At 30.8% G+C, this 15,177-nt stretch overlaps 1 protein-coding gene across 1 annotated transcript; it reads left to right on the top strand.

Moving 5' to 3' along the window:
* Positions 1–2,464: 2,464 nt before the first annotated feature.
* Positions 2,465–5,302, top strand: LOC108917727 (the record flags this gene model as incomplete). The annotated part of the gene is made up of 3 exons (XM_018724470.2): positions 2,465–2,547; positions 2,694–2,884; positions 5,057–5,302. Coding segments are annotated over exons 1-3 (471 nt in total), but the record flags the coding sequence as incomplete, so codon positions are not given.
* Between the last annotated feature and the right edge of the window lie 9,875 nt (positions 5,303–15,177).

The raw sequence follows: 15,177 nt of genomic DNA, 5'->3' as shown, positions 1-15,177 counted from the left end.
TGTGTTCTATTCTAATACCAAAGTAGAAAATGAAAGGGGAAGAATGCCTGAGTGACTATATCCTTTTTTAAACATAATTAATTATTTGGTACTGCCAAATACTCGCCTATTAGTAACTAAAACTGCATTAAAAAATTGAGCTCATTTTTTTTGTAATTGTGCATTTTGTTAATTTTAATAATTGCATTAATTTGTTTACAATTTATTTTTATATTTTACAACTGATAATATAGTAACCTAAAAAATGTGTTATTAAATTTTGGTATTCTAACAATATAGGTAATATTAAGTAATGTATAATGTACATACATATCAAAAACTCGTTCTTTTCATTATTTTCTTAAATACCTTGAGAATGAGAAGATTTTTCTTCACACTAATGTAAATTAAGTATGTAAATAAAATTACTTCAATGGAAAAATCACTTCATTATTAAAAGTTGTTTCTCGTAAACAAATAATAATTATCATGGTAATTTAAATAGTTACTTTGTTACTAGTACAAATACAGCATTCCATAATTCTTTTTTATATTTACATGAAAAAATAAAAATCATTGGAAATATGTTTTATTCGATCTACGATTAAACATTTTCTATTTTTTTTATTTATTAGGAACTTAAAATTATCTTAATGCCATTTTAATGTATAATAGAAACATAACTATGTTTAAATTATAATAATAATTATTATTATAATATTAGAGAACATTTTTTTATATTTATATTTCTTTACATTTCTATAGAAATCATAAAAATTTGCATCTGATCCCATAATTACTGTTGTTCCAATTAAGTATCTACATACCAAACCAAGCTAAACAAATGGGATATTAAAAGTGAAATGATTGCCTATTAATTGTTCAAACATTGCGAAATTGTTAATATGTATGTGCCTGAAAAAAAAATGCTAAGTATTTATTAGGAAACGATTTTGAAAATAACTGTTTTATTCTACGCATCGATATGGACGATGGCCTAACATAATTTACAGTTGAAACCTAGTAATCAATTTAGGAGCACAATTGTGTAAAATATAAAATCCTTGAATTTCACATTATATATCCAACCATGTACCTACCTAAAAAGTTTGATCTATATATGAGAAAATATAAAATTTAGGATGCATTTAACTACAGTGCTGGTATATTACTTGAAGTGGAATTGTTTTAACCGTTTCTCCGTTTATTTGGGAATAAATTTTTGTGCCAAAAGGTTCAGTCAAGGGTTGTTTTTGTTAAACCCTGAGAAAAAAATACGATCATATTACATAAAAGTATAGCAACACTAGATTATGTCTATTATTTTTATGAATTCTTAAATATGGTTAAAAATTCTTTAGCAGAACCTACTGTGATAATTTTTTTTGTAAATATGAGATTTTCTTTAAAAAATGTTTCTGTAAGCATTATTTAGTAAAATGGAACCTTAAAAATTTTACAAAGTGCTCTAGGCATCCAACAGTTAAAATTGATGGAGTAGGTGCTAATAGGCGCTATTCATTTCAAAAAACATTTAATATTTTGAGATAATAACAAGCAATACAGAATATCTCTTATATATGTATATATGAAATTAGCAATTAAAGAATTTTGGAAAGATTGACTGATAAATAAACATTTCAATTTTTATTTTTCTTGTTTATACGTTTTGTCAAAATATAACCAAGTAAAATGCGTAGGTATATATAAGTAGGTAATAAAATAATTTTTTTCTATTGCCAATATTTATATACCATTTAATTATATTAGTAAATTCAATAAATATAAGCACATCACAATGACAAATCAAATAATGCAGATATGTGCATATAAATCTTGAACACAAAAAAGATTTTATCCATGGAGACCTCCACATCTCCCTGATTTTCTCGAAAATGTCCACGTATTGTCTCAGGTATACTTTCCTAATAGGTAGAAGCTGTAATGTTGGTTGCAGAGTTATAATTCTACGGCCGTTTTGAGGTGCGTGCGCAGAACTTCAAAATGGCGAGCAAGTTGCTCAGATATTGCTGTCATTTTTAAATCTCTTAACATCATCCTGTATAAATGGCGTAAATCGCGAATACTGTATTTATTGTAAATTGTAAATAGTTTATTGTATAGTTAGTGATAATATTTTGTGTTGTGATTTCAAAATAGTGTACAAATTGTGATTGAAAATTGTGTTTGTGTATAGTGGAAAAATCTTTAATAAAGCCGACGCCGACGTACAGAACAACCAGAACAGTGAATATTGCAGAAAATACATTTTGTTAATGCACAAAGACTTTACCAAATAAAAACAGGTAGATTGTTAGTTGTCAATAGTGTTGTTTTTGTCAAAATTGAAACACTTTATAATGATTTTCTTTGTGTCTTGGTGCGAGTTGTCAAACGCCATTATTTTGTTTGTTACCGGGAATATGAAATGTCATGTCGTAAACAACTGTCATAAATCCACTCCCATTTTGAATTTGATGAAAGTGTCTGCCTCAACAACGGTTAAATTTTTTTATTGTTGAAATACATTAATAATGCAATGTTGTTTAATGGATAACAATAAATATAGTGAGTCTTGACAGTTGATCTTAATCTTTTGTTTAATGTTGTAGTCTACTGATTAAATTTATAATTATTGGTTGGGTTATTGATTATCCAGAAAATTTAGGCGTTTGTGAAACAAGGCTTTTTAGAGGATCTCTTGTATATTTCAGTGACACCAATGAAGTGGTTGGGGAGTGGTGAAGGAGATGGTTTAATCAAAGTAGAAATGGACCGAGGGCCACATCGTACTCAAGACGATGCTGCAGTAGGCTATGTATTCCAACGACCTCCTGATCCAGAATTTCCTTCTTTTGGACCAAAACAGTTGCGTTGGGCTCATGGAGACGACAGTATTATCGATGTTAGTAATTTGTTTCTCTATACTATGCCGCTTCATTTGTTTCAATTCTAACATTGCTTGCATGAGATTGCTTGGTTTTGCTGCAGATACCTATTGCTTCACTTAGTATGTAATTGAAGATTTTACTCTTAATAGAGTAGAAAGTAATTATGAAGTTATGAGTGAAATAAAAAAAAAATAATAGTCGATAGTCCATAATACTGAAAAGTACAGTATAGTGCAGTAATTTTCTGAAATGGTTACATATATTTTTATTACAGTCACTACTGTATGATTATCCAGAGAAATTTCTAGTAACGTGGTCATAATTCTACATAAATAAGTAAATAAATATTATTTTCTGCGCCTATGTTTGAATGTGTTTTATCGCATATTTTTTACACCCATAGACAAATGCTTATATTTTTATTATAGAGTAGTAAACATAGGTTTTATTTTTTATAACATAAAACATTTGTTTTAACGTGGTAGTTGTGGTATAACCTCACTTTTTTAATATCTGTTTAAACTATATGTAAAATTTTTTTAAGTTAGTTTTATTTTTAACGTAAAATAGAATTTGATAAAGTAAGCACGGTTTTCAAATATGTAATAGTTTTTCAAAATCTCGAAGATAACGAAAATAAAAAACTAACCTCTCAATTTGGATGTCTGGATCTGCCCAAAGATTTGTAAATTGTCAACACTGGACTCGTTCACATGAGATAGCATTATTTGGTGAATCGAGTCATTTTCTCCAATTCATTTCCACAAAATTTTTTGTGACAAAGTAATTCTTCACAAGATTATATCCTGGTTCATTGTGGGGGCTGTTTGCCTATTACTTATTAAATAACATTTACACTTGTCTAAAGCGAGGAGGAACTTTGTCCTCGTAATACTAATACCATAATAAAAAAATTGTTCTATTGTAAACTTTTAATTTTAAACATAAAAATGTAGTGTTAATGAAAACCGAAATTGCTATTGCTTTTATGAAATGTCGTGTTCAATTTCCCAGTATAAGCTGAAAAATATTAACTTGTTTTTTTGTGGATAATTTCTCCATTTTTCTCAAGATTTCAAAAAAATGTACTTACATATTTTGTTAAGATTTACAATGAATTTATTGCAATGTTTTGATGAGGGTTTTAATAAATCTAAGCAAGTTAGAAACAATATTTGTTCACTGTATTAGTTATACAGGTTTTCTCCAGGGTGTAAGACATTTTACAAGCTGACAATACATTTAGAATAGGTAAAAAAAAGCTTATTTTTACTTATATTTATGATTACATTTCCTGAACTTTACACGCCTGTTTAATAGACAGAAAATCACATACGGTACTGTAAACATAATCACATCCTGCAAAATGCTTCTATGAAACTATTAACACATGAATTAATTACAATTACTGAGTATTTTTATAAAATCCTCGACAAAACAGGAAAGGTATATTCCAATGTTTATATGTGTGTCCCTGTTTTCCATGATCTTTCATTTGCATTACATGTTTAGATGGATTTTCTAGTAATATTCTCTCTTACTAAAAGTGCAATTTCTTTTTAAAAATAAGATCTAAAGAGAAATATTTTAATTTGGTGACTATTCGATTAAACAGGGAACCTACTAATTAAGAAATATTAGCAAACAAAATTAAACGTTATCCAAATGCAGTGTAGTTATGTTTAATTTGGAAATAATCTTATATCTAGTTTTGTGTTATAAATGTTTATTTTTGCACAAGCCATTTAAGTTTCCATTTTGACAGAGAAGGCTAAATAATTAAAACCAAATGTTTGAGTTTGGGATTGAGCTTAATCTGTTTTATGATTCATAATTTACTTTTGGTTTGCCATTGCAATATTGTGTGAGCGCCAGTAAATAAATGTCCAAATTAATTTTAAGTGTTTTATATGGAATTAAAAATCATTGAATTTTAATTTAATATTTGCTGCCATCAGAATGAATTGAGAACTAGATATTGTGGTGTGTGGAAAAGTCACTGTGAGTGAGATCAATAAATTGTGTTTGTTTTGAAATATAAAACCGAAAAGGGTGCACCTCGTTTTTGGAAATGAGGGGAAGACCTTATAAATTTTGCTTGCTAATTGAATAACCTGTAAAGCTTGCCATCGGAATTGAAATTTAACTGAAAGTTGAGTTTGAATCGTTACCATTTTGTATTGTAGAATCATGACAAATGGAAGTATCCAGTGGTAAATAACAAAGTAGCCACTCCACCCAACAGCATGTCCTATATTGGACAGAACACGACGATGCCGGGGCTTTACGATATGGGACAGAACAAGTCCATCCCTCCTGAACATTTGGTCTACATGTCAAATCAGATTCCTGGAGGCATGGCGGTACACCCACATCAGTATTTGCCACAGTCCCTTAACCAACAGCTACAACCAATGAGACACCAACAACAGGTAAATATTTACGCTTGAATATCGAATGCTGCTTTAAATTTTTTATATATTCATATTTTTTGTACAATTAAGGTGGTGTTATACCTTTTTACAACTCGATTATGTATGTTTGTCAAATAACGTCTAGTTATTTTTATAAAACCATCACTGGTGTACAGGGTAGACCATATTTGATATTTTCATGTCTATAAAGATTTGTTTTTTCTGCATACAATCCAATAGCATACTTCTGCAATATTTTATATAACGTCCAGTCTTTTAGTTATACTCATCCAATTTTTAGATTTTTATGGTCTGCATACAAATTCATTTCAAAATAAATAAAATAAATCAACTACTCTGTTGACTAATGCCTCAAATAACATTGTATTATATCTATAATATCTAGTAAAAGCTAGGATCAGCAGACTCACCGGAGATGTACCAGTTTCAAACTTCAACATATTGAAGCCAGTATATGTCTGGTGGTTCTGCTGACGAATGATCCTAGCATTTAATAGATATTGCGGGAATAATTCAATGTTAGACATTAGTGCATAGAGTAGTTCTTTCCAATATCAGTTAAAATTGTTTTGGACAACATGGAAGTGACAGGTCGTGTTTTCATAGTACCTGTGAAATAGCAGGTTACTCTCTGCCAGGTTGGTCGCATTGAATTCCTGGACATTGAAAAGCAGTGGCGATTGACTTTCTTATATCTGACTGAATAATTTTTTTTTGCAATTTAATTGTTTCTTATTTCTTGTTGGTTGTTTTTGATGTATCAATGTAAAACATTGTGACATAGAACTACAAGACAGTTGAATTACAAATAATTAACATTTCGTGCCTGTATTATTATTATTTTTTGTATAAATACAGGCTGTTACAAATTCACTTCTCACTACAGGGATCTCGGAAACGGTAAGAGGTACGAAGTAGTATCAGGGGACCAACATTATGCCTCTAAAAAATCAGGGCTAACATGATTAGTTTTCGAAATATTTGAAAAAAAACGAAATTTTGGGAATCCGTTTTTGTTTAATTTCAGCCTTGTTCGAGGTGATATTGAAAAAAGAAGAACGCTTTCTCATGGCCACCTTTTGCCCTCTATCGAATGACATAATCAATTTTTATATGTAACATTTCGTCTCTCCATCATCTTCATTTTTTTTAAATACCACCCTGGAAATTTTATTACATTTTTTGCAAGCCTTCATGACCCCCTAATACTGTATTGTATCAGCCCGAACCAGATTCAGTCTCGAAAAATTCATCTTCAATGTATTCGTTCCAAAATCTATTTTTTTTTTTAGATTTCTGTTTCTTTAGTTATCGTACACTGTAAGTGTCATTAGACCCTGTGAAATCCATCTAGTTATTTAAACTAATACCACCACTCGTTACAGTAAAACATTATTATTAACTATTGCCATCACTTGGTCATACATAACACACATGTTGCGTTAAAATTAAAACATTATTACAATTTTAATTTTATTATGACAAACTAGTTCATAAAAATGCATATGAACAACCAAAACGCCAACTGAATATTATTATTTAAAACATTTCAGTAAATGTTCAAAAACATGTTTTGGCCAAGGTTGAAAATGAAGGTCAGCGTAATATTATATAAATTTATTATACCTGTAACCGCAACTGCGAAAGAGTCAGATGTATTTGTATGAATGTCCTGAAAAAAAAAAATAGATCAGAATTTGTTTGAATTTTGACACTCGAGAAGGCATAGGAATAACTATGGGCACGGGATTAAAACTCTAATAATGTTGTATTGTAATGCATCGTGGCAATAGTTTAAATAACTAGATATATTTCACAGGGTCTAACGACATTTAGAGTGTATGATAATTCAATAAACATAAAAATCTAATAGAAAAATAGAAATCTAAATAAAAAATTTAGATAAATTTGGAAAGAATATATTGAAGATGAATTTTTCGAGACAAAACGTCTGAGTCTAGTTCGGGCTGAGGCAGTACAGTATTGGGGGTCATGAATGCTTCCAAAAAATGTAATAAAATTTCCAGTCGTATTTAAAAAAATGAAATTGATGATGATCCTGGAAAGGCGAAACGTTACATATAAAAATTGATATGCCATTCGATAGAGNGTTACATTCATTGGGGAAAATCGCGAGAAACGTAACTTTATGTGATTCAAGATGGTGGAAACGCCCACTGGCGGCCATCTTGGAAACTTGAAAATAATTTCCAGCATTTTCCCTTACCCACTTTACCTATAAAAGTTTTTACCGTAGCTCTCTACGATCACTAGTTTCTGAGATACAGCCGCTTACCTCGCTTATTTGCCCACCCTGTACATGCAATTTGTGTGGTATAATAATTATCCAAAAGCCTGAATGTGAGAATTTTATATTTCTATCATTATGCTTGTGTTTTATAAAATATTGATATTTTTTACAAATTTTGAAATACATATATTTTTTCAGAGGTATTATTGGCTTTCAGTTTGAATTAAAATTAAAAAATATAAACACAAGTTTGTACTTTCCTAACATATAATTGATTACTTCCCATTGAACAGGTGCAATTTTAAATAAATAAATAAATAACAAGTCAAGAGCGCCAGTGAAAAAAGTAATACATAGTATAATAGATATTAATTTAATTATAAAAAGAAACGCTAAACATTTGCTGTATTTAAATTGCCTACATTATTCAACAGTAGATACACCCAATTATATGTGACAAGTGTTGGTAAATTATTATTTTATTTAATCTTGCATTATAACTTTTTACTGGTGGTTGTCATTGCTCCAGCACAGAATATTTAAAGTAAGGATCATCAGTTTCGGGCATTGTGCAATTGTTCAGGGTAGAACTGGCTCTAAATTCAATAAAATATTATATTAACATGAAGTGATATTCAAAGAATTAAACTATTTAATTATGACTATAGAGTTTGGTGAAATATGTTTAATTTCCTATAATATAATATATATTTTTCAAAAATAAAGTCTTTGATGATTGCGTGCCACTGCTTTGATTCATATTTTAAAAAAATAATAGGCATATATTATTATCCATGCTGCAGTAAATAGAACTTTGGAATTTGTACATTGTACTCCACTGCACTGCATAGAAATCGGTTCAAATTTTCATCAATAAATTTTCAATGTATTAGTGAAATTTTTCCTACTTCTTGAAGAGGGAGGTAAAAAAAGCAGTCAGTGTCTCAAGTTCGATTTTCTATACCACATTTTTTAATTTTTTCCCCAGTCTGGTACTTAGGTTTCCTCACTTCATCCTCCAATATTCTATCGCGTTTCATGGCTGATGCGTTTGAGATTTTTCCACTCATTATTAACATGATCACAGTTACATCATTGGTTTTGCACTGACTAAATTCAAACGCTCGTGAGGGCGTCACTCTGCCATATCTAACTCATGCCAAACACACCAAAAACAGCTTTGATGTTGGTCTCGACTCTTCTTCAACTTTCATGTCGTCTTCATCAGTCAATATGAGTTTTTTCTAAATCTTATATTACCAATAACTTATTTAATATTCAGCTTTGTTTTAACTACAAACCACTCGTTACTTTTTTGTGCTTGTGCAAAGACCTACATATTTTAAATTGTTTTTTTTTCTTAAGCACAGTTTCAAAATTGTTTTGGTGTATTTTTAGGTTTTTCTAGAAATAATTTTTTCTTCGCAGTAGTGGGACAACCGTTTTGGAGATTTTATTTCTATAAAATTCCTTTGTTAAGTCATTAATTAATTTCATTTTAATATTGCCCCCAAACATTTTTGCTAGTCGACGCAAAATTTCGGAGAATTTTGTATTCGCCCGCTTTACTGAAATTTAACCTCCCTTTCCACCTCCTCGCTTAGCCTCGGGTAAGATACAACAAATTTCACGAGGCGTTTTCTTCGCGATGTTTGCTTTTTATTTGCCGTTTTCTTAAACCCACAATCCAGGTCGAAGTTTGGGGCGTAAATTGCAGCCTAGTTTCTCTTCCTTTGCTAGAAAGTCGACCTGTTTAAAGCTGTAGATTTTGTCGGTCGGGTAACCCGCACGCCAACACACGAAATAGGAGCAAATGAACATGAATCTTACATAATAACTTTAATGATCATTGGCGATAGTAAAATTGAATAAATTGTAGAAGTATAAAATTGAAATTTATTTATTTTTTCTTGGAACAATTTTTACCACTAAAACTTAGGAATCCATGAAGTACTTATGTAAAAATAATGGCGCTTTACTATATAAACTTGTATATGAAACCCCACCGTGTTTGAGAAGTGCTAAAATTAAAAAAATACTAATGAAAATATTCAAAAATTTTGTATGTACCTACAGCACATGAATAAAATGGTATTCAAGCCTTGCCTATAACCAATGGCGTAGATATGAGGTATTATAACATGCTATTGAAAAATAAAATTCATTTTTTAAATGGAAACTTTATTTTGAATGAAAATGATCTCGACTTTTTTGCGTAGCTTTTACTCTTGGCACAAATTAACAATTTGTAAAGATATGTATACATTAATTTAAAATTGTACAGGGTTTTTTACAATTTGTCAAAATGAAGGAATGTTTTCTTCAAAAATAAAAAAAATCAAGGGGCATACTATAATTTTTTAAGTAAATGTAACTATAATACCTCATATCTACTTACGCCACTAGCGCGAATAGCGACTTAATTTTTTCACGTTGAATGTCAATTTATTCATATATTGCATACAAAATTTTATTTCAGTATCTTCATTTTTTTCAGAAGATATTTAGAGATAACATTTTCTTTAAATTTTAGCACTTAATCTCAAAAAACAATGGAGTTTTGAAACAAGTTTATATAGCAAAGTGCCATTATTTTTACTTACTCTATGAACTCCTTAATTTCCATGGTTTAAATTCGGTACACTGTATGTATCGGGTGTCCCAAATTTTACGCAAGATTTAAATTTTGCGTCATTTGTGCGGTGTCAACGAAAAAATAAAGTCAGTTTGACAGCTGACATTTCAGGGTTATTAAAAATAGACGCTACACGGAACAACAACGCGTTTTCATTGTTGAGCAATCTTTTAAAAGTAATGAAGGTTTGGCAGCTACAGTTTGCAATTTTCGTACAAAATATGGTCGGAATAGTGATACCTCATCAACTGTGAAGAAATTAATTGAAAAATTCAGGGAGACTGGATCTTAAACACTCTGGCCGTCCTTTAACAAGTCATTCAACACAAAACATCGAAGTAGCTCGTGAGAGTGTTGCTGAGAGTCCAGGAACATCAATTTGGCACCGTGGTTAAGAATTGGACATTTCGATAAACTTTCTACAGCGTATTCTTACGAAAAATTTGCATTTTCATGCTTACAAAGTTCAATTTACTCAAGAACTGAAGCCTATTGACCACGCAGAGCAAGGAGAGTTCGTTGAATGGATGATGGAACAAGTGGTTGCTGATTTTTCGAACAAAATCATCTTCAGCGATGAGGCTCATTTTCAAGTGGCTTCGTTAGTCGACAAAATTATCGCATTTGGGGTTTAGAAAATCCACGAGTGATTGTTGAGAAACAAATGCTTCCTCAACTTGTCACTGTTTGATGTGGATTTTAGACTGGAGGCATTATCGAAGTATTCTTCGAAAATGCAGTTGGTCAGGCAATAACAGTCGCTAGCGCGACATGATAATCTAGTTTTTTTTATGCCAAAATTGCAAGGTATGGATGTAGACGACATGCGGTTTCAATAAGATGGTGCCACATGCCATACAATTACTGCAACTCTACGACTCTTGGTCGTGTAATTTCCCGTTTTGATAATCAGAATTGGCCGTCGAGATAATGCGATTTAACACCGTTGGACGTTTTTGCTTGTTTTTTTTTTAAGTCTACGGTTTACGGCAACAAGTCCACAACCACCCACGCCTCGAAGGAGGAAATTCAGCACTGTTTCAACGAAATTTAGCCGCATTTATGCAAAACGGTCATGGAAAATTTCCACAAAAGAGTGCATACAGGTTCGGAACGTACCGATGGTCCATCTGCCGTTATGTGAGAGCGATAGAGTAAGACATAGAATTCCATGCGATAGAGAAGGATGGCTATATTGAAGGCGTCTCATAGTCACCGCCCGTTTCGCCCTTCCACAAATAAGATCCACTTCTTATTTGTGGAAGGGCGAAATGGGCGGTGACTATTAGACGCCTTCATTATAGCCATCTTTCTCTATAGCACGGAATTCTATGACTTACTTTATCGCTCTCACGTAACGGCAGATGGACCATCGGTACTTTCCGACCCTGTATGTGCAAAGCCATGGAAGCCATTTATTCGATATGCTATTTCGTATACTGTATACGTTATGAATCAATAAAAAATTTAGTTTTTAATTAAATATTAATTAAAAACCAAAATTACTTGGTGCGTGAATTTTGGTACACTCCTTAGTTTTCTTGTCAAGCTTTATCGCTTTGACTACTAATAAACATTTGGTATAGTTGTACTCGAGTTCTAAGACTCTACTCCTTTTCCGGATGTATTTAAGAAACTGCCAATTTAATTTTAGAAAGCGTCACTGCGATTTCATCTTAGTTAATTTCAGAAGTTCGAATTTAGAAAGTATCAGATGTATTTCAGACAGTTATTATATTATTATTTTTGCTGAAGTTATAGTTAATAAGTTATGTAAATAGAAAAATAAAAAAAATTGAACTTTGACAAGGTGTAACTTGCAAACAGTTGACAATGCGAAAAAAATTTTCATTACATACTGCTGTTACATATTTTAATTCCTAGAATCACCTCCCGGAGTTTCCTCACGGACATTCAGAACACCCTGTATATTTGACACTTTTTGAAATCCATGTTGCATATTCTGAAACTTAAATGGCTTAACTGAAATACAATTACATTCTATGAATTATAACTGACTACAAATTCTGAAATAGTTTTTGACAAATGGCTAGAAATTCAAATTACCCTTTCTGAAATAGAACTAAGAACTAACTAATCCAAAATATAATTGTTTTCTGAAATTTATATAAAAAAGGTGTGCTGGTCCTGAGATTTGAAATTACAACAATGTTGACAGCAGATTAGCTGGAGAAAATTGTCAAACTGAAGAAGTAAAAAAGCAGTTTCAACTCGCAACGTAGATTATGTTACAGCACATCTCTTGGATGTTTGAGATTCTTGATATTGGGTATTATAAATATGAGATATGAGAACATTTGCGCGTGACTGTACAACGGCATATAACATGGATATTAATCGTTTGTCAACTCTGCCTTGTTATACCCCATAGGGATTAGTGCTAGCCCCGTTTGTTATCTCGTTTGCTGTATTCGCTTACGATTAATACACATTGGTCTGGTATTACGAATTAATTAGGCTTTCGGGTTTTAAGTCTCGCTTGTCGTCGAAATGTCCCAGTGGTAAATATTAATGTGGTAGCATATAATTACACCTTTTACATAATTATTTCAGAAAGTGTCAACTGTATTTCAGTAAGTCAGTTTTATTTATAACATATTGTGGGAAACAGCTACTGTGCGGGCTATAGCCCAATCCAGCATATCTAGTAAACAGTTAAAATTATTGTTCAACAAAATCACCATAGACGACCGGTTTCAAATTTATTTTCATTAGTATGCCAGTAAGTGAGACGAACGATTTATCTATTTGGATCTGTCTACTGACTTTTTTGAGTGTGGGTGAGATATAACCTACAAAGTAACCATTTCTCAATTGTCAATGGAATAATCTTGGCTGTTTACAATAGCACTGCGAGAGTCATGACGCACAATTAAAATCCTGCGTTACTTTTGGGGCACCCTTTATAGGCTATTGATTATAACCTAAAAAAAACATGGTTAAAAGGAACTATGACGTTCAAGCAATTTTATTGCATGAATCGTTCAAAGGGTCATTTTAGATGAAAAAACCGCGGAGTGCTATTAAATTAGAGGGTGAAAATTGAAGATAGGGGTGAAAATGCACCCCTTCCAGTTTTTTAATTCTAGCTCGAAAACGAAGCAAATTTTCGGTATGGTTCATTGGAAAAATTTTGTAGAGAATTGAATTTCCCATTGAAGTGGCTCATTTAAAAAATTTAAAAGGAACATTTTATGCAAAAAAATCGTTAATAAACAATTTGAAAAATGCAAAAAAATCGATTTTTTTATTTTTTTTAATTTTTTCCCCCCTCTAGTTTTTTTTTTGAGTAAAGATAGGTATAGGCCTAGGCAATTTTTCGATTTTCGTCATGTTTACCCTTATACGTTTTAATTCTCATTTTTTTGCAAAAAAGGAAGGAAATAAGACGTTAAAGGATTTTCATCATGACTTGTTCGAAGGGTCATTAAAACTGAGAAAACCGCGGGTGCTATTAAATTAGTGGGTTGAAATTGAAATAGGGGTGAAAATACACTTTTGCAGTTTTTATATAGCACGAAAACGAAGCAAAATTTCGTTCTAGTTCAAGGAAAAATTTTGTAGAGAATTGAATTTCCTATCGAAATGGCTCGTTTAAAAAATTTAAAAGAAAAATTTTTTGCATAAAATAGTTAATAAACAATTAAAAAAAAGTAAAAAATAAGATTTTTTTACTTTTTTGACTAATTTTTTGTTAGTAGGCAAAGAAACAAAAAAACTAAATGAGATTCCCTTCAAAATAAATATTTTTTAGATTTTCGGCGTTTTTAACATAATGATTATAATAATTATTGTTATTACAACGTATTGGTTTTTTATTTAATAAAAAATTATTTCAAACCTTTTATTTGTTAATAATAAATAAAGATCCCCCTTAGTTTCATACAGTTGTGAAAATCTTTATTTATTTAACAAATAAAACTTGAAATATTTTTTATTAAGTAAAGAAACAATTCGTTGTAAAAATTATAATTATAATCATTATTATGTTAAAAAACGCCGAAAATCTAAAAAATATTTAAGTTTGACCGGTTATAACTCAGTCAATGTTTTTTTGTACAGCAATTTTCTGTGCCTACTTCTACTAAAAAAAAATCTTATTTTTCTGCTTTTTTTTAAATTGTTTATTAACGATTTTTTGCATAAAATATTTCTTTTTAATTTATTAAATAAGCCACTTCGATAGGAAATTCAATTCTCCAAGTAATTTTTCCTTTGAACTATAGCGAAATTTTGCTTCGTTTTCGAACTACAGTGAAAAAACTGAAAAGGGTGCATTTTCACCCCTATCTTCAATTGTCACCCTCTAATTTAATAGCACTTCGCGGTTTTTTCATCTAAAATAACCATTTGAACGATTCATGTAACAAAATATATTGAACGTCATAGTTTCTTTTAAAATCCTATAATCAATAGCCTATTAGTAGGTAACCAAAACAAATATGTCTACAACTTTATACAGTGTGTGTTATGGCTTTCTTTTTGAGCGAATTTAATTCATTTTTTTAATATCATATTCAAATATTCAAATTAATTAGAAATGTGGAATTTCGCAACTGATTTATTTTTCTATCGTCATTATTAAACGTTATTTGCCAATGAGTTTTGTCATAACGGTAATAAGACGTTACGTATTTACAACGGTACGAGATGATTTTAAATTCAAATTTATGACATGCTGGACATGGAAATGAAAGCTAATAAAATTCGCTCACCATGGAAAATAAGTGCGCCCGGCATAAATTATGCAAATTTAAAAATATCCATTAATCTTCCGTCAAAAGATTAAAGAAGACTTTAGTTGGAGGGGAAGTGGGAGTGATTACCATTAATTAATAATCTTAATAGATATTAAAATTCGCCTTGCTTGTAGTTGTTTGGCTGGCGGTGGTGATGTATCCTTCCACATTATTACACATCCTTTGTTTGGTAATATTCAGTGGTGTTTACTTTTCCCGCAAAATG

This window comes from Anoplophora glabripennis, unplaced genomic scaffold, assembly GCF_000390285.2.
Source record: "Anoplophora glabripennis isolate ALB-LARVAE unplaced genomic scaffold, Agla_2.0 scaffold61, whole genome shotgun sequence".
NCBI lineage: Eukaryota > Metazoa > Arthropoda > Insecta > Coleoptera > Cerambycidae > Anoplophora > Anoplophora glabripennis.
This window is presented reverse-complemented; position numbering and strand designations above follow the sequence as displayed.